The sequence below is a fragment of the Sciurus carolinensis genome, chromosome 12 (assembly GCF_902686445.1).
Source record: "Sciurus carolinensis chromosome 12, mSciCar1.2, whole genome shotgun sequence".
Taxonomy (NCBI): Eukaryota; Metazoa; Chordata; class Mammalia; order Rodentia; family Sciuridae; genus Sciurus; species Sciurus carolinensis.
Genome location: NC_062224.1, coordinates 86305294 through 86327058, shown reverse-complemented (window position 1 = coordinate 86327058; position 21765 = coordinate 86305294). Strand labels below are relative to the sequence as shown.

At 51.9% G+C, this 21765-nt stretch overlaps 1 protein-coding gene across 1 annotated transcript in view; it reads right to left on the bottom strand.

Annotated features, from left to right (window-relative positions):
- Cacna1s (calcium voltage-gated channel subunit alpha1 S) overlaps positions 1-21765 on the bottom strand; it is a 63215-nt gene that overhangs the window by 36181 nt on the left and 5269 nt on the right. The window contains exons 3-10 of the mRNA XM_047520493.1: positions 12407-12546; positions 10554-10696; positions 10238-10390; positions 7787-7992; positions 6187-6290; positions 4355-4500; positions 3894-3975; positions 2316-2476 (exon numbers count right to left, since the gene is read on the bottom strand). Coding sequence (XP_047376449.1) covers positions 2316-2476; positions 3894-3975; positions 4355-4500; positions 6187-6290; positions 7787-7992; positions 10238-10390; positions 10554-10696; positions 12407-12546 — 1135 coding nt within the window. The remainder of the gene's footprint in view (positions 1-2315; positions 2477-3893; positions 3976-4354; positions 4501-6186; positions 6291-7786; positions 7993-10237; positions 10391-10553; positions 10697-12406; positions 12547-21765) is intronic.

The window sequence follows — 21765 nt, the reverse complement described above, 5'->3', positions numbered from 1 at the left end:
TTCTGTGATACAATATCCTTGTGGATTTCTCTACTCCTCAGGCTTCTCCCAAGCCCCCTCTGCAGATGTATTCTTTAACTAGTCAATGAAGAAGGACTTGAGCTGTACACTTGAGTGTACACAATCTCCTGGTGATCTGGCAATGTTCTAGGATAGTCACTTCAATGCCACCCCTGCCAATGACTCCAGATTTAATTCTTCAAGAGATTTAGACCTCTCTGCCAAGTTCCAGATCTGTTTTTTCATCTGCTTCCTGATATCTCCATATGCCCAAGACCAAGCTGATGGATACTGCCTATCCCTTCCTACCCTACCAAATATATCTGGTCATTGACCATCCTCCCCATCAACCATCATCCACTAATTGGCAAAGGTCAAGAACCTTAAGTTCACCTCTGACTCCTCTTGGTAGGCAGTGTTCCTATCTTCCCCACATTTGATCATGGAAAATATGTAGCTCATTCAAGGGGGTGTTCAAAAGATTGGTTGCAATGAATGAATGAAAGTAAGAACAGATGTATGCACACATCTGATCAGTAGTGTTGTTTCCATTTTTCTTCTCATATAAAAAGACAAGCCTTATATTTCTTTCTTTTAGCAATTTAATCTCCTTCATCATGTAAACATAGTCTCTCTTGCTCTGTCCTGTTAGTTCAGGTTCCTGGGGTTGCTAGCTCCCGTTGGTGGGACCTGATGCCTCCTCCTCAGGGTGCCTCTGTCCCTTATTTTGTTTGCAAGTTTTTATTGTGAGCTCATCATCAGGAACATTTTCCCTGTGGGGATTCTGTGTGCCTTGGCTCCTTGAAGCATCCTTAAAGAGCACTGTGTTTGCTTCTCTTGGGCACCCTGGGGATTTTGTGGCTAGTGTCACAGAGGCTTTTTATGTTTCTGTCTTAGCTTACCATCTTTGCACCATGACAGGTAGTGAAAATTGGACCCCATGCTCACAGGGCACAGGTCAGATTGATTTTTCACTGGAGAATTTTTTTCTTCCTCCCAGGGCCTTCAACAGGGATAAACTTCCAAGCTTGTCATATGGCCCAATGGCAGGGAGAGTCTTGCTCTTTTGCTTGGGGGTGGCTTTGCCAGGGCCTTGGCAGTATGCATATGTACCAGCTCAGGGCCCCATCGGGTCCCATCTCTTATCCCTGCATAGACATTAAAAGCCCAGCTGCCACTCTTGAGGGTTTAGGTCTAGGTCTAGGTCTAACATGTCCCTGGAAGTCAGCTCATGAGCTTGCTCCTCTGGCTTTTGACTACCTCTTTGTTTCTGCCACTCAGAGACTTCCTTCTCTTAACTTGAAATAGTGTTATTATAAATTGTACAGCATTATCTGCAGTGGGATGGCACTTCATTTGTCCCATGTTGGAACTGGTCCTTCTTTTCTCCTGCCTTACTCTTGGTCACAGTCCTGAGCTCCGCCCACAAGGGCACATTGACTGGGTGGATGAGGCTGACCCATTAACCTTCTGCAAAGGCTCGAGTCCCATCCTGTTATGTTCCTGCTTATAACTTTTCACTGACTTCCCTTTGCCCAAAGATTACACTACCAACACCTTATGACAGCATATGAGGTCCCTCATAAGCAAATGCAACTCTGCCACTCTCAGTCACATTCAAAGTTCGACATATCCCCCAGTTTGCCAGGTCATTTCACATTTTCACAGTTTTGCATGCATGGTTCCTCCTGCAGGAAACCCTGTCAATCTTTGGCCTCCTGGGCCATGTCTACTCATCCTTTAAGATCCATGGATCTCCAGCATCTCTTCTGTGACCTCCCTCTAGCTCTATCAGTGCCCTTCTGGATGACCTTGAAACCATTCATACATCCTCTCCTCTGGCTAAGTACGCTCCTTGAAGTCAAGAGCAGTGAATCGGCTCTCTTGTATCCTCAGTTCTTTTTCTATGTGTTACATAAAGTACACACGCAATAAATAACTGGTGAAAGATTGCTGTTTTTGTAGTAAGATTTGAGCTTGGATGCTTGGAGCTCTAAATTACTAGTACTCTTATATGCAATGATCGTCAATTAAAATAATTTGCCCAGTCTCTTGAGTAAGCCCTGAAAGTTGTCCCAATGCTTTGCTGTCTTGGGGCCCTCATCCATAGCAAAGCCACGAGGAGGAAAGTTAGGTGTGTCTCCTTGCCTTTTGAGTTCTCTGTTTTCTCACTGTAAAAGGACAGACTTCAATCACATGATCAACCCCAGCAGTCCATAATTCCTAGAAAGTGAGGTCAATATCCAGTTGACCTCTTCTGATAAACCCCATGATGCCCTTGTGCCCCCTTCCTGAATTCCTTCCCTCCAGCTCACCTTGCAAATGGGTCAACCAGAGTGGCTGGTTGTGGTGCTCAGAGGCAATGGACAGGGTGTTGAGGGCCACGATCAGGATCACCAGCCAATAGAAGACCTTGGATTTCACTAGGTCGTGGCACTTCCGGCGAAAGACGCGATTCCACTGCCGCCAGTGCCGGCTGAGGGAGGGGACAGGAAGATAGAGACCAAGAGCTACTTTGCTGGAGTCCACCTTTTTCCAGTGACTTTCAGCTGAATTCCAGCCACACCTGGTCAGAATACCTGCTCTCCTTCCCACACAAGAGAGCTAAGGGCATGAGTTACAGAGCCTGGCTGATTTAAAATCTGGCCTCTTACTGCAAAGTTCTTCATCTTTCAAATGAGAATAGAAAGGATGCCAACCTCTGAGGCAATTAAATGAGGTGATGCAAGGAAAATACCCAGCACGGTGCCTGACGTGGGGCTCCATGCATTTTAATTTCCATTAAAGCAACACAGAGAAGTCCCAATAACTTAAAGATGTCTGGGATGGTCAGGACAAGTCACTTTCATCATTTGTATGGCATTTCTGGTGAAAATCTGGCAGCATTTACCAAAGTTTAAAATCTATATATCATTCGACCCAGAAATTCCGTTTCTAGAATTCTGCCCAAAAGAAATGGTCATACTTTTGCACAACACAGGAAAGATTAATTAGATACATTTCGGTACACCTGTACTGAGGAATAGTTTACATTCAAAGATACGTTTTTTAAAAGGTGTGTGTATGTTTATATATCTGTAAATGCACATACACACAGGTGTGAAAATGGCCCCAAAAAGATAATTTTAAGTAAAAATTATGCCATGAGATGACATAATTGTATTCATTTATTTAACAAATGTTTGTCAATACCTCTTATGTGTTGGGCACTATTCTAGTCATTATAGTGACAGTAGTTAACATAAATAACCCCATCATGTAGAAAACAAAACAAGCAGAAAATCGTGTGTGTGTGTAATAGAGATGAAAGCGCAGAAAAGATCTTAGAGGGCTACACATCTAACCGTTGCCATGGTTACCTCTTTGAAGGGCAGTAGGGACTTTCATGGTTTCTTTAGTGTATTTCTCTATTGTTTGATCTTCCAAAAATCGAGATTATGTGTGAATTTGTAAAAGACAGCCTACCAACCAAACAAACCCTCCTTAAGACAAAGGCAAGAACTTGGAGTGTCCCCTGGTTCTCCAGACGCTTGGGCCAGGGCTGCTTCCTTGGGAAGCCCACGCTGTGTGTGTCCCCTTCCCTTGCGGAGGCTTCCAGCCTCACCCAAGCCCACTTCCTCAGAGAGCAGCAGCCAGATGTGCCAGCTGCCCCTAGGGCTCCCTGCTTCTTCCTTGTGTGGTATGTAAATAGGTCTCCTGCTCAGGGCCCTCTCTGCGTGTTCCTTGAGCAGCTGGCCACTGCAGAGTCCTCAGAGCAAGAACTGGCCCTGTTTCCTTGGAAAGCGTTCTTTCTAAGGGCTGGGGAAAGTGACTTGAGGGGAAGGTAACTCGCTGGATTCTAACCCCACGTCTCAGGGCAAGGGACAGCAGCTGGGATACGGTCAGGTACTCACATGAACTGGATGATTTTATTCAAGCCCTCTATCTCATACAGACTCTCCGTGTCAGAGCCGCCTCCATCCAAAGACAGCCGCCCTAGGGATAGGACAGATACAGGAGGTCAGCCACAGGAAGGATGCCACAGAGTCAGGCACCTCTGGAAAGGACGGCGAGACTGTGAGCCTGGGTCCTCCTGGGATTTCCTGAGATTGCAGATCTCCAAGGACCCCCATCTGCCATTGGAGTGGGTCACGCAGCACTTTAGGAAGAGCCCAGGGCATCCCTGGATTCCACCACCCGGGCTGCAGGGCTTAGGCAAGATGTCACCCTCTAAAGGCCAATGTCACCCCTGCCTGGTGGGCCCACCAGTCTTTGGGGCATACTTAATGGTGTCCTGCCCTCTGTGGAAGCTGACGGTGGGGGTGTGGCTCAGCAGTGGGGGCGGGGATGCTGCCTGCGGCCTTGGGGCCCAAACCTTCTCTCAAGTCCTCCACGTCCATGACCTCGCCCTGAGTGATCCAGCTCATGTAGCCCCGGAGGTCCTCCTCCAGCTGCTGCTTCTCCCGGAGCTTCTGAAAGGTCCCCCTGGACTTGGCCTTCTCTCGCTCCTTGGTGAATTCCCTGAAAGGGGGAGGGGAGGCAGGAGGGGAGAAAAGAGGAAAAGAGGGAAAGGACTGAGCTTCCTGAAGACAGTGGGCACACTCTGTGGCTGGATGTGCCCCCTTCTGGCCTGTGGTGGTGCCTGGGGTCTGAAGTGGCCCTCGAGGTGGCTAAAAGTAGTACCTCTTGCCTTTCCCCTCCCCCTTCCCCTTCCCTACCTCCAGGAACGCCTTGTACTCGGACCCTGGTATCTATCTTCTCACTCTTTTTCATTTTCTCCTGTATTATTTTGGGGTTACCTTTAGACTTTAGGGGTTAGTGCCATGTTAGTGTATTGCCCTGACCAAACAGCCATGGATCCTCAGAGTTGCCTGCACAAAGGGGACACTGCCTGGCCCTTTCAGCTATCCTAGAAATTATTTCTACTTATAGGCCTAAGGCCTCGAGGAAATTCCCCCAGGCCAAGAAGAAGCCAGGCATCCGCACTGGAAGGAAAGAACTTGAGGGTTTGGAAGGGATCTTCGGACCAGCAGAGGGCAGCCCTGGGCAGCAGAGGGCAGAGCCCTGTGTGCACCAGAGGAGGCGGCAGCAGCAGTGGCCAGGAGGGGTCTGCTTCCTGGCAGGGTGGTGTCCTGGTGGGGGCTCTTGACTCTCTGGTGCCATCGACCTTTTTGTAGTTCAGCAAAGCACACAGATCTCTCCTCAGAACAATTATTTTGTGCAAGATGCATAGAATAAAACCACAGTTTACAAAGGAACCAATTATATGAAAGTACCGTTTTCGAAGTATGCAGCATTCTGAGAGAGGAATACATGTTGTTCTTCACTATTGCAGTGCTATTAAGATCTAGTTGTAGATTGAATAACGATCACAATTTTAAAGGAGGAATGAGTATCCATATTTGCAACAACTGTAACGTGACTTGTGATTTCTGTTAGGACAAGTCATGGCCACTGCTAATACCACTGTGGTCTGTCACCTATATTCATCATTTAAAGAAAACCCAATTGTAGTAGGAATAATAAAAAATAAAAATAAGTTTCTCCTACCCAACCTCTCAGACCCCCTGAATTCTACCTATAGACTGCCTGGGGCGGGGGAGCTTCTAGGGTGGGGTGATACCAACAAGGAAGGGGGCTGTTGGTTACTGCTCACCTCTTCACTGTGGCTGGGTGGGACCCCAGCAGGGTTGTCCCTGAAGGAACAGCCCTCATTAGTAATGACTGTTAGTACTTAGTGCACTGTATGTGTCGGACCCTTTCTGAGTACTTTATGTGTATTAACTCATTTAATCCTCGTAAACCCTATGAAGTAGATACTAAAATTATTCCTATCTGACAGATGCAGAAAGCGAAGCACATAGAGGTTATGTAATTAGAGAAAGGTCACAGCCAAGCAGTAGTGTGGGAATTTAAATGAACTGTGGGTGTTGACCAGAAGGCCATACTGCCCCACAGGCGTGCCCTGGGGCAGGAGGCGGTATCTAAGGGGCTTTGCTCAGAAGAAGTGTAAATGCAGGACGGAAGGAAGCAAGACTGGGAGAGACTTGAGGAGAAAAAGGGAGGAAATGAAAACCGGAAGGGTCCTTTATCTTTTTCTTGCTAACCAGGAAGAAGTGCTCTTGGCCCAGTGGGACTGAAGGGGACCCAGGGAGGAGCCCAGGTTCTAGCCGCACCTCCCGCCCAGCTGCCCCTGGGCTTCCTTACCCACTCAGGACACCCAGCACCAGGTTGAGGATGAAGAAGGATCCCAGCAGAATGAGGGTGACAAAATAGATCCAGGGCCACTCGTTCCCGATGGCATCATTGACCTGCTCCAAACACAGGTGTGAGTCCCATCCTCTGACCTGAGGACTTAAGTCCTCTCCCCAGGTCTGTCCACTCAGACCCCAGCCACTCCTGGGCACAAGGAGAGAAGCGATTTGGGCCCAACAAGGAGACCTTTCCTCCTTGCAGTCTGCAGGGCGGCCTTGCTTGTCTACCTGCCCTAGGCCGGCTACCCATTTCCCTCACCAAGGCTTCTCCCATCTGCCTCTGGACTGGACTCTGTGGACGCCATCTCCAGTAGTCTCTTTTTTTGGTGGAGGGTAAGTACCAGGAATTGAACCCCGGGGTGCTTAACCACAGAGCCACATCCCTGGCCCTTTTTATTTTTTGAGACAGGGTCTTGTTTAAATTGCTTAGGGCCTTGCTAAGTGGTTGAGGCTGGCTTTGAACTTGTGATCCTCCTGCCTCAGCCTCCTGGTCTCTAGGATTATAGGTGTGTGCCACCGCGCCCTGCGGTTGGTTTCTTTATAACCAAAATTTTTCAAAGTGAACAACCTCTGTGACTCCAGACAAGTCATGCAATGTCTCTGAGCATTAATCACCCCATCGGTCTGATGAGGATAAGGGTGCAACGTGCTCTCTCCTCTGGCAGCAGAGGTGAAATAACATGGTGACACTCATTTGCTTCCCTAGTCTGAGCTCACAAGACGCATTCACACTAATCCTTTATGTTTGCCAAGCATTTGACAGTTTTACCATTGCTCCCCGTCCAGGCCACATTGTGATTAAGAGTTCTGGAGTGGAGCCAGAAGGATTAGAGTTCCATTCTTGACTCCATGGCTCATCAGGTTCATAACTGTGGGCAAGCTATTTACCCTACCCAAGTCTCAGTTTGCTTACCTGTGAAATGGGAACAATGTCTTCCATCATTGCAGAATTAAAACAAACAAAACTTGCTTCTAATAATTACCAAATCAAAAGACACTCCAAGAAGAAAACTCTCATATAGTGTCAGCTAGATGCCAGGCACCATTGTAATTCAGTTCATTGTCCCACTGACTCTATGATGTGGGCAGTATTATTATCCTCATTTTATAGATGAGGATACTGGTATACAGCAATATTTCTATGATAAATATGGAAAGCGGTCCTGTCCAATGGCAAAGAGAAAGACTCCAAGGGCCCTTTACCCCTCAGGTATCTGAGATGTGGGTTGCCAGGAAAGTCCCTCAGAGCCAGGCTGACGGAACAGCCAGGGACTGAGATGAGACTCTCTGGAGCTCCTGCTTTCCACTCTCAGCCCCTCTTGTCTGCACGGACACATCCCCCTGCACCATGGGACTGCCTGAAGGAGGCGGAGACAACACTGGGGACGAGAAGGAAGATGCACCCTGTAGAGGTGCCCAGGGAGGGCGAGGAGGGGCAGCGGCACTGCAGCCAGCCGCTGGCCTACGGAGAGCTGGCAGGCCCTCCCGCCCACTTCCCGAGCAGGCCTGCCCTAGCGAGGGCAGCAGGTTCTGGGGGCAGGGCCCAGACCCACCCAGTAAAGGACATCCGTCCACCCCTCCATGGTGATGCACTGGTACACCGTGAGCATGGAGAAGCCAAAGTTGTCGAAGTGGGTGATGCCGTGGTTGGGCCCCGGCCAGCCGCCCCGGCACTCGCTGCCGTTGATGGTGCACCGGCGCCCCGAGCCTGTCCTGGCGCAGGGAGACGGCTTCTCGTTCTCCACGGTGGCCACGATATCTGGAGGCAGAAGGCAGGCAACATCAGGAGGTGGGCGGTGAGAGGAGAGAAGGTGCTCGGGGAGGGAGCGAGAGGCCTAGAGCCACACCGGGTGAAAAGCACAGCACGGCTCCCCACGGAGCAGAGGGCTGGAGAGGAAGGGGCGGCCCAGGCCGAGCGCTGGCGGCGGCTGGCTATGGGCAGAAGTGTCCCGGACCCCTGGGCCTCTTTGGAGGGTCTGCTTCCAGGATTAATTGTCCTAAGAAGTGCAACCTATGAAGGATTAGCAGGAATGGTCTTTGTATCCATTGCCCTCAAAGAGGGGGAGCTGTCTGGCTGGAGCGGGGCATGGACTGGGGACAGGGGCTGTGTTCTGACTTCAGAGGCCCATCTGGGGGCTCAGATGGGCCTCCTCCAACAGCGCTGGGCTGACATATGGCCTGCGGGGCAGCGGTCAGCTCTCCAGAGAGCTGTGGACAGGCCGCAGCCTGAACTCCTCTTCGCTCCCCTGGATGGTGCTTTTATTGTCTCTAAAATCCTGCAGTGTTGACATTCTGGATCCCATTAGGGTGTTTTCCAGTCTCCCTGTGTTCGGAGATTAGCTTAGCTCATCGGAACCGGAACGCCCCACCTTACCCACATTGACCATGTGGGCTCAGTGCTCTGAAACAGGACAGGGAGGACCTGGATGGTCAGAGCAGGGTCCCTGACCCCACAAAGTCAGTAGCCTCAATTGGACAGGGGCTTTGTTTTGTTTTCTTGTTTTCTGTACCGGGGATTGAACTCAGGGACACTCGACCACTGAGCCACATAATATTTTTTATTTAGAGACAGGGTCTCACTGAGTGGCTTAGCACCTCACCATTGCTGAGGCTGACTTTGAACTCTCAATCCTCCTGCTTCGGTCTCCTGAGCTGCTGGAAGTCCAGGAGTGTGCCAGGCTCAGGACAGGGGCTTTTAAGACCTCCAAATTTGGGTTGAAGATTATGATAGACAGTCCCTTCCTATCTGTGTGAGAGTGCTGACTAGGATGCAGACTGTCATGGTGACAGGAAGAGGCTGGAATGGGAGAGGACCAAAAAGTAGCCAACTGGAAGCTTTATCAGAGTTTGCTGCCAGCATCAGTTGTCCCCTTGTTGCCGGTGGATGTGAGGAGGTAGGGACCAGCTCCTGAGATGCAGCAGGTCCAGTGCGCTGTTCTGTTGAGTCAGAAGCCCAAGTTTTAGGGTGCCTCTTCCTCGCCATGTTCAATTTCCCATAGACTCTGATGTAAGTAACGCCCAGGCCAAGACCAGACCAAGGCTGAGACTAAGACCCACCTAGCAAGCTGCTGCCCGGGTGGGGCAGCCAGTCTCAGCACAAGGGACCAGGTATCACCTTCCCCAAAATATTTTCAAATGAAAAATTAAAACAAACATACAAACAAATAGAAGGCTGGGGATGCAGCTCATTGGTAGAGCCTTTCTGGGTTCAATCCCCAATACCAAATAAGACCCTCCTAATTCACCAGAACTACTAACTACTTTTGCAACGATGCTACGATGTTACTGTTCCCTTTGTCTCTCATTCAACAAATGCAGAGTGGCGTTGTCCACCGTAGACTTTTGTCAAGTCAGGCACTAAAGAGACTTGCAAAAAATGCAAGATGGTGCCACTCTTCTCACTAAATTATTTTGGTTTTGGAGAATATAATTGTTTTTCATAAAAATATATTATTCATGTCACCAGTTATGCCTATTCTTTGAAAATGATTTAACAAAGTAATATGACATTTGTCTCAGTCTTCATTTCTACTACCATGAATGTCAACAGATCAAACCTGCATAAACAAATGCTCTCTGGGTCCCCCTTACTTTGTAAGAGTATAAAGGGATCCTGAATTCAAGAAGCTGGGGGATTGTTGGTTTAGAAAACTTGGTTCAAGTGTGACTAGGCCTCAGTGTAGGTTACGTCTGGCAAGTGGACAAATGACCCCTTTGACTCTTGGGTGTTTCCTCAAGGTCTCCTTCAGAGTCTAGCTCGTGGGCCCCTGCTCTGAGGAATCTCAAGGTAAAGTCAAAACTTCAGCTGCAGGGAAAGCGGAAGAGAAATCCAGGCTCACTCCAAGCCTGCGTCTCGGTCCATGACTGGCCCAGAAAGCCTGGAAGATGCCGACTTAAGGTAGGCCCCTGCCTTTCACTGACGGGGCAGAGGGGTCCTTCCTCCGACTCCCCCTGTCCAGGTCAACAGGTGTGGGAGGCACTAGCCACAGTCCCCAAGGGCTCACCCGTCCCAGTGAAGTAGCAGGTCTTGTGCATCTTGCCCTTGAAGAGCTCCAGTCCGATGATGGCGTAGATGATGACCATGAAGAGGACCAGCAGGGCGATGTGGAACAGGGGGAGCATGGCCTTGAAGATGGAGTTGAGGACCACCTGCAGGCCTGCCAGGGCGGGCACAGGGGGCAAGGGGAGTTACCTGCCGGCTGGGCCCCGGGAACCTCCCTCTCTGTGAACCCTGGGAAGCCTCTGGGACACCGAGGCAGAAGGGGACAAGGGAGCAGGTCGGGAGAGGGGGAGGGGAGGTGCTGAGGCCCTGCCACCCACTGGGCACCCCCGACACCAGCCGGAGGGGTCTGAGCACGCGGAAGGCTCGCAGGGCCTTGACGTCCAAGCCGGCGCCTTTGCTGCTCATGGGGGCCGTGTTGCTCTGGATGACGTTGACCTGTTCCAGGATCACCGTGAAGACCCTAGAATGCAGAGGACAGGGAGGAGGGCCCCGTGGTCAGGTAAGCCACTGTCCCAGTGGCCTGGGACCCTGTGTCCCATCGGTGTTCAGAGTACCTGGGGGGAGATGGCAAATACTTGCATCAACTGCCAACTGGGAACTTGGTAAGAGTTTTCTGGATTTTATTAAAAAGGATTCTGAGGCCAAGTTCAGACTCAGTGAAAACAGTGTTGTGATCCTTTCGTGATGTCTGTGTCTGCTCTTGAGGGATGTGTGCCATGGTCCCTGCCCTGGGCCACAGTCCAGTCCCTGGTAAGTACACCATGAGGGTCGGAGGGTGCTGATTGGCCCCCTTCCCGCGGTGACCCAGAGCAGGACACCCAGGGCAAGTTCCTCCCCAGCTGTTTCTCAGGCAGCCCTGTGGTTTTCCTTCCTGCTCACCTCCTTCTCTCTGAGTTTATTCAAATTTCCACTATCCTTCAAGTCTCTCTTCCTAGAAACCCTTCCCCGGACACAGGCCCCCTGGGACACACAGCGTGTGAAGCATTGATGCAGCCGGTGGCGTCGTGTTGGATGCATTCTGCAGACTCTTCTCTTGGCTTCCTGTCAGTGCAGCTCATTAAGGGTTAAGGCTGATTCACGGAATTATGTTTCCTCCTTGTGCTGAAAGCAGCACTGGATCATTAGCAGATAAGCAGCATGGTATTTATTGAATTGAAGGACAGCGCAGTGGTTAAGGGTGAAGTCTATGGAGCCCAGATTTCCTTGGTTGAATCCTGGCAATGCCGCCAGCTAGCTATGTGATCTTGGGCAAGTTGCTTGACCTCTCTGTGCCTTAGTTTCCTTATCTACAAAATGAGTGTGTGTGTGGGGGGGAGATTGTTGGGAGAATTAAATGAGATGCTATATGTAAAGCACTTGAAGTGCTCAGTAAACGCGGCTATTATAATTAGGTGGTGGTCACTACAGGTAATGTTATGGGCTGATCACAATTCCTGTGTTGAAACTCTGACCTCCAGTCCCTCAGAATGTGACTGTCTTTAGAGACAGGGCCTTTAAAAAGGGGTCTGAGTTAAAATGAGGTCACCAGGGTGGGCCCTAATCCAATCTGAACAGTGTCCTTAGAAGAGACACACCAGGGGTGCATGTGCCTAGAAAGACTGCATGAGGACACAGGGAGAAGGTGGCCATCTGCAAGCCCCGGAGGGAGGCCCCAGGGGAAGTCACACCTGCGGATACCTTGACCTTGGACTTCTAGCCTCACAACTGTGAGAAAAGAAATCTCCATCAAGTCTCCAGCCTGTGTCGCCTTGTCAGGGCAGCCCCAGCAAACTAATACAGGTTACTAAATGTCCCTTTATGTGAACCTGAGTAACAGGCAGATAATGCAGGTATGTGGACTAGATGGACAGATGACAAACATGAACCCCCAGGGACTGCCGGCCACGGGGACCACACACATGGTTTCCACTGTCAAGTGGTGTGAAAAGAGATGAGGAGTTTGCAGTGCCTGCTGGGGAGCAGTTGGAGCCCTGCTGGCAGGTGTTGGGGGACAGTGTCTTTCCACCAACACCCACGCACCCCTGGGGAGCCGTTAGTGGAAGCCACCCCGTGGCAGAGGTTGGCACAAGGCTGGGCTTCCACCCTGTCCCTGGGATGACAGTGGTGTCAGCGGTGGGCATGTAGTCCTCAGCAAAGGTGTGACTCCAGTCCCCCCAGAGCCAGGCCTCACCCCAGGAAGACAATGATGAAGTCCAGCACGTTCCAGCCGCTCCGCAGGTAGGCATCCTGGTGGAACAGGAAGCCGTAGGCGATGATCTTCATGGCAGCTTCGATGGAGAAGACGATGAGGAAGAAATACTCCAGTTTCTCCTGTGGGAGTAAATGTGGTCACACCTCTCCTGTCCCTCCAGCCCCTCTGACCCCATTGGTCCTCAGCGCCCGCCACAGGACGCTCGCTCCCTCTGCAGGGACCCCACCCCAGCCTCCCACACCACAAGCCCCACCTCGCCAGCCCTCTCACTTCTGGCAGGTCTTTACTCAAAAGGTGTCCCTTCACCAAGACTTCCTTGGCCACAGGTGCACTGAGCCACCTCCAATGTTCCGTATTCCTCTTTCTACTTCATTGCGTCTCCTCGGCACTTGTCCCTAGCTAAGATACTGTAGGCGCGTTCTTCTCTGGTTCATTCTCTCTCCTCCCTGGTAGAATCGAGACTCCACCAAGTGGGGGGATTTCTGTCTATTTTTTCCCATGACTCTATTCCCAGGGCCTGAACTGGATGAATAAATGAACAATCTGGCCAGCTGTCAGGATGAAGGTCCCCAGGTGGTTTCGTTGGGGCCTCCTTCTCCCACATCTGGTGGACTTCTCAGAACTCCAGAGTCGCTCCCCTTGCTGGTCAGGGTCTTGCTCATTTTCCTGTAACCTCCCTGCTCATGTGGCCTACCTAACCCGAGCTGCCTGCAGGCAGCCGCTATTAAGCAGGGTGATCCAAATGGGGGGTACTCTGTGTATGGGGGAGACCCCTCAGGTAAGAAGCTCAGGTTTCAGCTCAGACACACCCCACAGAAGGCCATGCTGATGCTTCTGGGCTCTGCTCCCGTAGCCTGATCCTCTGGGTCACCCTAGGCTTGGCCAGGTCACCTTTCCCCTCCTCTGAGCTCAGGCAAGAGCTATTTCTAACTGAGAAAGCAGGTCCCTTCTGTCAGGGCTCCAGGCTGAAACTGCTCTCCTTGCAGCCATCTGAACCCTGGCTTGGTGGCTTCTAAGAGCTTCGGTTCCCAAACCTCCCCAAAGAAGCCCAGTCTCCAATGTGGCCTTCTGCTTGGGCCAGGCTGAAGTGCTGGACAACTCCGGGAGGTGACAGTGATGGGTGCCCCATGGCATTGTGCAGTAAGGGACTCCATGCTCCAGAGACCAGCCCCCCATTTACTGTTAGTCACCAACGCCCCCTCCCTTGAAAGCAGTTCCTTCAGTTCACCATGGAGACCTAACTCATATTATGGATTCACGGTTCCTTTATACTGGCAGAGTCAGATTGGGGAACTGACCACCCCATTAATGATTTGGAAGATCATTTATTTCTATTTCCAATTGAACAGATGTGGGAGGCAAGGGAAGAGATCTCCAAAATGACTCATTAATGTAGTTGTGACTCCAGAAATCTCCAAACAGGTTATGGAGAGCATTTTCCTGAAAGCATAATTTCTCCTTCCAGGAAGAAGGGTGAACAGAGGCATATATGAGCTTGTCCTGGCTCCCTGACCTCACCGCTAGTTCCTTCCACTAACTTGTCATCTCACAGCGTTCTCCATCTTCCAGAAATGATAGAATGGTGGTTAAAAGGCAAAGCTGTGCCAGTCTGCCAGAAGGTCTGTTGCTGGAGACGGCTTGGCCTCAGCCGGGGGTGCTGGGCAACCCACTTCGTGCCAGCGAACTCCAAAGGGAGGTCTGGAATCCCCCTGCTGAGAGCGGGTGGGGAAACTGGGGTCTCCTTGGAGGTGAGCGGGCTGTCTCTCTGTGTCTCAGGGCACGCTTCTGACAGTCACACACACCAGGGGGAGGGGTGTGAGGGAGAAGAGGGAAGTCAAGTCAGCATGTCAATTATCAGATTGCCGAAAACCCTAGGGGGACAGACAGAAGTCAGGCTGAGGGGAGGGAAAACAGGACCCAAAATAGTTGCTGTGTCCACAGGCCGGGCTGTTAGCCACGGACACCGGAGTGCTACCGACACCTGCTGCTGCCTGTCCAGCTGCTGCCTGGCTCAGAGCAAGTTTGTCAGGAGCTGTGGGCCTCGGATGGGGTCACTCGGGTTCCACAGCCCATTAGCTCCAGGCCCAGCCCTCTCTACCATCCTCCTGGCAGACTAATCGTGGGTGTCTGGAACGACAGTCCACTGCCAGAGGAAACTTGTGCGCACACATGGCATGGCCCTTGCCCAGAGAAAGGGACACAGAAGAGGAATATATCCATTCTTGTGCCATAGGAACAATGTCATCAATGTCACACTGCCTTGGCTCCATGGCCTCCCCAGCCTGGACTCATCCTTGCACAAAGGAGTGAGGGATGGCAATTCCACAGATATTTGTTAAGCTTGGGACTGGATGCCCTGGGCCAGGCCAGGCTGTTTCCTGAGATAAGGTCATCAAACTTCCCAAAGTACCCATTGCCATCAGCACACCCAAGAGTCAGCCATACAGGCAGTAGGTCTATGGCAGAAGGTTCTCACCAACTCTATGTCTTCACTCAAGTTCCTAAGACTCCATGAATCTCCGTTTCCTTATCTGCAGAACTGAGATCATGAAAACTACCCGGAAGAGTTGTCTTCAGGATTAAGTGGCATCCTGAAAGGGAGTGTCTATTGTGGCCTGGTCAAAACAGGCTCAGGAAATCTTACTGGGGGCCTTGAAGGCGCTGTCTCTCTACACTGTTCCGTTGGCTTCCATGCCGTTCTGCTCATGTTCTCAGAGTTACTGTATGTGGTCACAGCTGTGGGTGACTTACCAGGGCTTGGCTCTGTGTGACCTTGAACCATGGCAGTAAAACCCACAGGCCTTCCCGAGCATGCAAGTCCCTCTACGACATCACTCCTACTCACCTTGACCTCTCTTGCCCCACCACTGACCGTCTGACCACCTGCCTGTCAGGCGGAATGACTTTCAGGTCTCCCGACTGCTCCAACTTCAGTGCCTTTGTTCATTTGGGCTCCCTGCCTGGAGTGTCCCTGAGTCCTGCCACCCAAGTGGTCCTCTCATCTCTTAAGGCCCCTCCGACATCGCACAGGAATAATCGGCCCTGTGTGTCCTGTTTTTCGGTGACACTGTGTACTCTTCCCTGCCTGCCACCCAGCTGCAGTGTCCTGGAGACCATGGCATCCTTGTGTGTCATCCTCTGGGGAAGTTCAGTGATTTCACTGCCCCAAGAATAAGTGAGATGGGTCATTTCCTCAACAATCATGGCCCCCTGGATATGGGGGCCTGGGTACTCAACAGCTCAGAAGGCTGCTGGGGGCAGGTAAGGGGAGGGGTTTTGGAGAAAGCCCCCTGCTGAGGATTCCAATGCCCTGTCCCAGGGTGCGAGTTCCCCTCACACCTAGCTCAAAGTGTTTTGAGGCTTTGAGTTTTTCTCTTGCTCTTCCCTCTGCCTGAAATGCTGTCCCCCAGATATTCTCATGACTCCCTGTCTTCTTTCTTTCAGATTCTAACTTGAAAGTCAGCTTATTAATCAGACCTTCCAGATCACTCCTCCTCCATGATCTGTTGCCTTGTCTTTCTTTATATTTCTTTTTAACAGTTGTCAAGGCTTGCTATTTGTTTATTTAATTTATTTATGTTTACTATGTCTTTGGATCTAATATCAGGTTCACAAGCTCAAGTTCAGGGAGTCTGCTGTGTTCACTGTTGACATCTGCATCTGGAACGAGCCCCGCCATATACATATTTGTGACTGAGTCAACTAATTGGTGCGCTGGGGCCCTAGAGCCCGAGGTGCAGACTCTTGCCTGGGACTGGTCCAGAGACTGTTGCCATCTCTCCGAGGTGAGAGAAGTATAGAATAGGCATCGAGTGAGCATTTGGAAAAATTTCATAACAATTTGGAGCAACTTCCAAGCACATGCATGAACTGTAGAAAAATCTGGGTTTGTGAAAGTCACATGGTAAGTTCCACAAGGCACAAATTGTGACATGATCCTACATAGTAGGGCCATGCATCAGTAGACTTCCATGGTAGACTGAAGTTAGAAACAACAAACTAGGACTGGTGTGTAGCTCAGTGGTAGAGTGCTTACCCAGCATGCACAAGGCCCTGGGTTCCATCCCCACCACTTAAAAAAAAAAAAAGAAAGAAAGAAAGAAAGAAAGAAAGAAAGAAAGAAAGAAAGAAAGAAAGAAAGAAAGAAAGAAAAAAACCCTCCAAAACCAAACTCATCCTTCCCCCAAGATTGTCATCTGAAAGTGGACTACAGAATGTGTCATACTGCCCTGCACATAGTAGGTGCTCAAGAAATGTTTGTTAAATGAATGAATGAACACTGGAAATGTGTGATCTCTGAGGCTGCATAATTCAAAGGCAGCTTTAGCCTTGGGATCTCCTTTCCCAAGAAGAGATGCTGGACATCAGACCAGCACCAGAACAGGACAGACAGCTGTGTATCGGCCTCCCTGACCTCCTGAGCTCAGGGAAGGACAGGAACCAGCCTGTGGATGGAGAGCTCCATTTCCACTCCCTTCAAGGGAAACATCCTTCAAGCCAAACATCCTGCTCAAGGGAGTTCCCGTCCCTCCACAGACAGGGCTTCAGCTGGGTCTCTCCAGGCACACGTGGCTGGAGGCAGGTCACTGTGTGGCCCTGACCCACAGGCCTTGCACCTGCTCCCTGGGATATTGGAGCCAGGTATCCACAAAGTCCCAGACTGAAAAAAGCAGGACTCAGACCATAGTTCCCTTACCCTCCCACTGCCTGCTTTCAACTCCAAGGTCGCCAGTGCAGGCTGCTCCTGCCCCCGGCATGCACTGGGCTTTGTGGGAAGATAGTGGGAGCCAGCTGGCTCCTCTCCAGAGGGACCCTCCCAGCACCAGTCCCCTGTCTGGACCACAGAGGCAGCTGTCCCCACACCTCCTTCCCCTGTGTGTCTGCTTAAGCACGGCATCCTGGTCTGCACTCCTGTCTCCCAGGCCACCCGTGTGCCCATGGAAGGCTCTAGATCTACAGAGCCCACAGAAGGAACCCTAATGGGGCTGGTCTAAGAGAAGCAGAAGGCAGCATCAGGCTGGCCTCCAGACAAGGGCCCTCTGGGCAGGTGCCCTGCTACCAGGTGCCTACTCCCTCACCTGGGCCTGAAAGTCCCCTCCCTTAGGGTCCAGGCATGTGACCTGCTGGGGTTGGGAGTGGGGTGTGGGGCATTAGACTCACACCTGTGGCCCACTGGCCAAGGCCGTTTGCTTCAAGGAAGCCGAGGGGATTTGGCTCAGGTGAGGGTTTGCTCAGGTGCTGGGTGGAGCTCAGACTGAGGGCGGAACAGGGGCCTAGCATGGTGGCCCCACATGTCCCTTCACTCCTCGGGCCTCCCAGCAGGTGCTCGGCAGGCTGGACCGGTACAACCATTGGAAGACAGTAAGGACTCCTACTCCCCTCCCCTGTCTCTCTCTTCTTTCTGGCTCCTGAAGCAGACAGGGTGGGGGCCTGAGGGTCAGGGTGGGGGCCCTCGTCTCAGGAGTGGTAGGGCCCTGGCATTTGTTTTCTGTGGCTTGAGAGTCACCCCAGGGTGGGAGGTCTCAGGGGTGAGCTTACAGTATCCTGAAGATGCAGCTGGGACTGGGAGGAGGCCTGGTTCCCAAGAAAGCAGGTTCCAGCCTTGGCCAGGATCCCTGACCTAAGGAGGGTGCAGGGAACCTGGACCTGGGGACTTTGGCACTCCAGAGACCTAGGGCCTGGGCACAGCCCAGGGCAGTGGAGTGACTACAAGCACTGACTGCTGTTGAAGTTCCCTGCATCCCAGAGGAAATGGGTGCAGAATCCACATGGAGGGGGTTTTGAGGGCACAAGGCATTTCTTACACACCTCACCGTTGGGCTGGGACTTGGCCTTGCTGTGCCACTTTTCCTATTTCACAGATGAGGCAAGTGCCACTTGCCAGGGTGTGCGAGGTGCCCTAGGCTGTGAGGTCTCCACTCCACCTGCTGGGGCAAGTCAGTGGCCTTTCTAGTCAGCCAGCCTGATGGGCTGGTCCCTGTGGTCACACCGTTCACTGAGTGTCCAGGGCCTGGCATCTCCCTGACTCCTCAGACTCCAGGTTTGGAAAGTGACCTGTTGGGGAGTGAGGGAAGTGACTATATTTAACCCAATGAACACAGGTCCAAAGAGACTCGCCTGGAGTGGGTCTCTCGCCGTCCTACCTCCCCAGTGGGGCCTTTATTCCCCTAGGCCCCTCAACTTGGAGGAGCAGACACACCAGGGCTGTCTAGATAGGGGGACAGGGGGATAGGGGGATGGGGGCTGAGAGCCACAGGAGGGATCTATGCCCTTAGAGGCAAATGGGGAGTTGGGAGAAGCAGAGCTGCCGGGCCAGGGCTGTCTTGGGTATTTGTGATAATAACAGCTAAGCCTTATTAAGGTTGGGGGGGTGCGCTAAGTGTCCCAAAAGGGGAGCTGCACCCCTGGCAGACCCTCGTTAAGCACGGTCAGTTCTCCACATGGTGGTCCAGGCTCTGACCACCCTGTACCCCGCAGGTCCTATGTCTCTGAAATGCAAGACAAGAGCTGACATCCTTCTGAAGCGCCAGCCTCCCCAGATGGCTGGGTGGAGCCGGCCACAGGCCACAGGAGTCGGGGCACATTCCGGACCCTATAAAAAGACAAACGCCCTGGCTGCCAGAGGCTCAGGCTCCAGCCTTGCGGAGGACGCTCAGTAGCAACCTGAAGCCCAGGAATGTAACAGAGTCCTGGGGAGCCCAACGATGCCCCAGGGGCGGTGGCTGTTCTAGGGCTTGGGAGGGGCTGACTGGGCGGCAATCCAGAGCCCACCCACCCATCTGAGCAGCCAATGCCTGCTTGATGGCATTAAGAAAAATTTTCTAGAACTTGGAAATAAGGCAAAGGGAGGGCACCATATCCTTTGTGATGTCGTGTTGGAACATCTTATAATAGGCCAGGCCAAGGATTATTTAACCAAGGCAGGGTTTCTCAACCTCGGCCCTAATTGACATTTGGGCCAGATAATTCGGTGATGGGGGAGGGGGCTGTCCTGTGCGTTGCAGGATGTTTGGTAAAGTCCCTGGCTTCTACCAACTAGATACTAGAAGCACACAGCCCCACCCCCATCTCTGCCACCCCAGACTTTGCAAAAGTCCCTTGGTGGGCAGATCCCCTCCTGTCCCCTCCCTGGAACACTGACCTGGAGGCGTGCCTTTGTTTAACTCTGCTATTGGGCCCTGTAGAGATGCAAATAGTCTCCCTCCCCCATAGAAAGGCAACCCCAGTGGTGACAGTTTCAACGCCCTTGGGGCACTGACCAGTTGGTGGTCTCACCTGGCCACCTGGTTCCTCTTTCCACTATCATACTTCTGTTCCTCCAGCTCTCTGTAAACCATCTTTACCCTCCTGTTCATTCTCTTATGAGTCAAATTTATCTTTGACATGTGCTCCTTCTGTATTTTAATCAGAATTTTACATTTTCACTTTTTGAAAATCATCCTTCGAGGCAGGATTGCTTTGAGGATGGACGGGAATAAAAGAGCAAAAGCAATCCATTTCCAGTCTTTTCCCAGGAGCCAAGAGCTCTCATAGTTGCTGTTGCTTAGTCACACAGGTCCCCTCAGGTTGGCCAAGCCTGGAATGGTGGGCAATCCTCCCAAGAGAGTCTCCTTTAATTCAATCAGGGGTCCCTCAGAAAAGCAGAACCCCTTCAGAGCAGATGGGACGTAGGGGTAGAGCTGGTTTGGAGAGCTGGGCCTGGGCCAGGGGGCGGGCTCTGGGCTCTAGTCTGAGCTTCCAGTCACATTTGGACACTGCCCTTCCCCATGGCTACTCCCAATGTCCATTCCATCCTCCTACTTATCTGATAAGCAGCCCGGCTTCGAGACCTCCTCCCCCAGTTTCCAGTCTCCTGGGAGAGCCCTAGGAGGGACTGTGCTAGCCATAGGCCCCCGGGCCCAAGGCAGCCTTCCCACCTGGGCAATGCAAGCAGGCCTAGAGGCTGGAGCTGGTGGCTGTGTCCAGGGGGCCCTGGGCAGGCAGAAACTCCAGTCAGGAGAAAGCCAGCTTGCCTGATAGGCGAGCACTGTGCTAGGCCCCGGGGAGCAGAGACGGCCTTCCTCCTCTCTCTTCTTCTGATGTGCAGAAAGGTCCACCAAGAGACCCATAGAGCCAGCTGGACAGTGCCGTGATTTCACCGCGCTGGCCTCAGTTTACTCCTCTCTACAAATGAGAGGAGTACCAGGACCTGCCTCGCCCACATTAAGTGTGATAAGCATTTGAAAGGCCGTCCCATGCCCGCACTCGGCCCATCCTGGATGTCGTTCACGGTGACAATGGTAATTTACTGCAGGGTGGGAGGAGTGACCAGGGAAGCTGTTCAGATAAACTGATGTTTCAGAGAAGATGAAGGATTAAAGAGAAAACACGGACAGATGGTGGGTGGGGTGAAGAGGACTTCAAAAAAATAAAGTTTAAATAATCCTTTGGCATAGCTGCTAAGGGTTATGCCCTTGGAATCCAGGACAACCTGGGGACCTCAGTGAGACCTGGGGATCTCACTGAGGCACCGGCACTGAGGCCTGGCTCTGAAGCACTGTGGGATATGCACAATGAAGTTCCTCAGGTTGATAGATAAGGCACTACAACCTTGAACGCCTTGACTCATCCAGAAACTTCTCTCAAGTATACGATGCTATCCATGTTTTACGAAGAAGGCACTGAGGGAGCAGAGAGGTTACATAACTTGACCGTGAATGGACAGCGGCCCCAGAAGCTTACCTTCTGACTCGGGAGCCCATTTTCCTAAACGCCACAAAACGCTGCTTTTCCAACCTGGTTGATTTCAGACCCCAAGTCCCTCTCCAGTGTGATGTCACTCCCTGGGTCAGGATGCCGGCACCCGCTTCTCCTCTTGCTACCCTCTCCTACCCACTGTGTGTCCTGGAACTCCTCGCCTTCGCTGGGTCTCAGTTTCCTCTTCTACTCAGGGAAGACCCAGGGCTTTCTAACTGACACAGAGCAGCCAGTCAGAGGGGTCTCCCAGCCCCCAGAATTCCACGTCCACTACCCTCATCAAATGCTGAGTGGAAGAAGAGCAGCAGAGGGACCTGGAGGGGATGTCCCAGGAGAACCTGTTCCTACAGACGGGTGTCATGAAACCCCTCCCATAATCGAGGGTGCCAGCGCCCCTGACTCTGCTGGCACTCATGAACTTCAGGAGGACTTTCTTGCCTGCCGCCACCATCCCCGCCCCTCCCCACCCTGGCTAGCCTGGCAAGTATCAAAGCGAGGAAACCTCTGTCATCAAACTCTCCAGCCTGCAGAGCCAATTGTCCATGAGCAGACAGACACCTGCATCCCAACAGGTCCACAGCTGAACTGGCTCTAACTGCCTT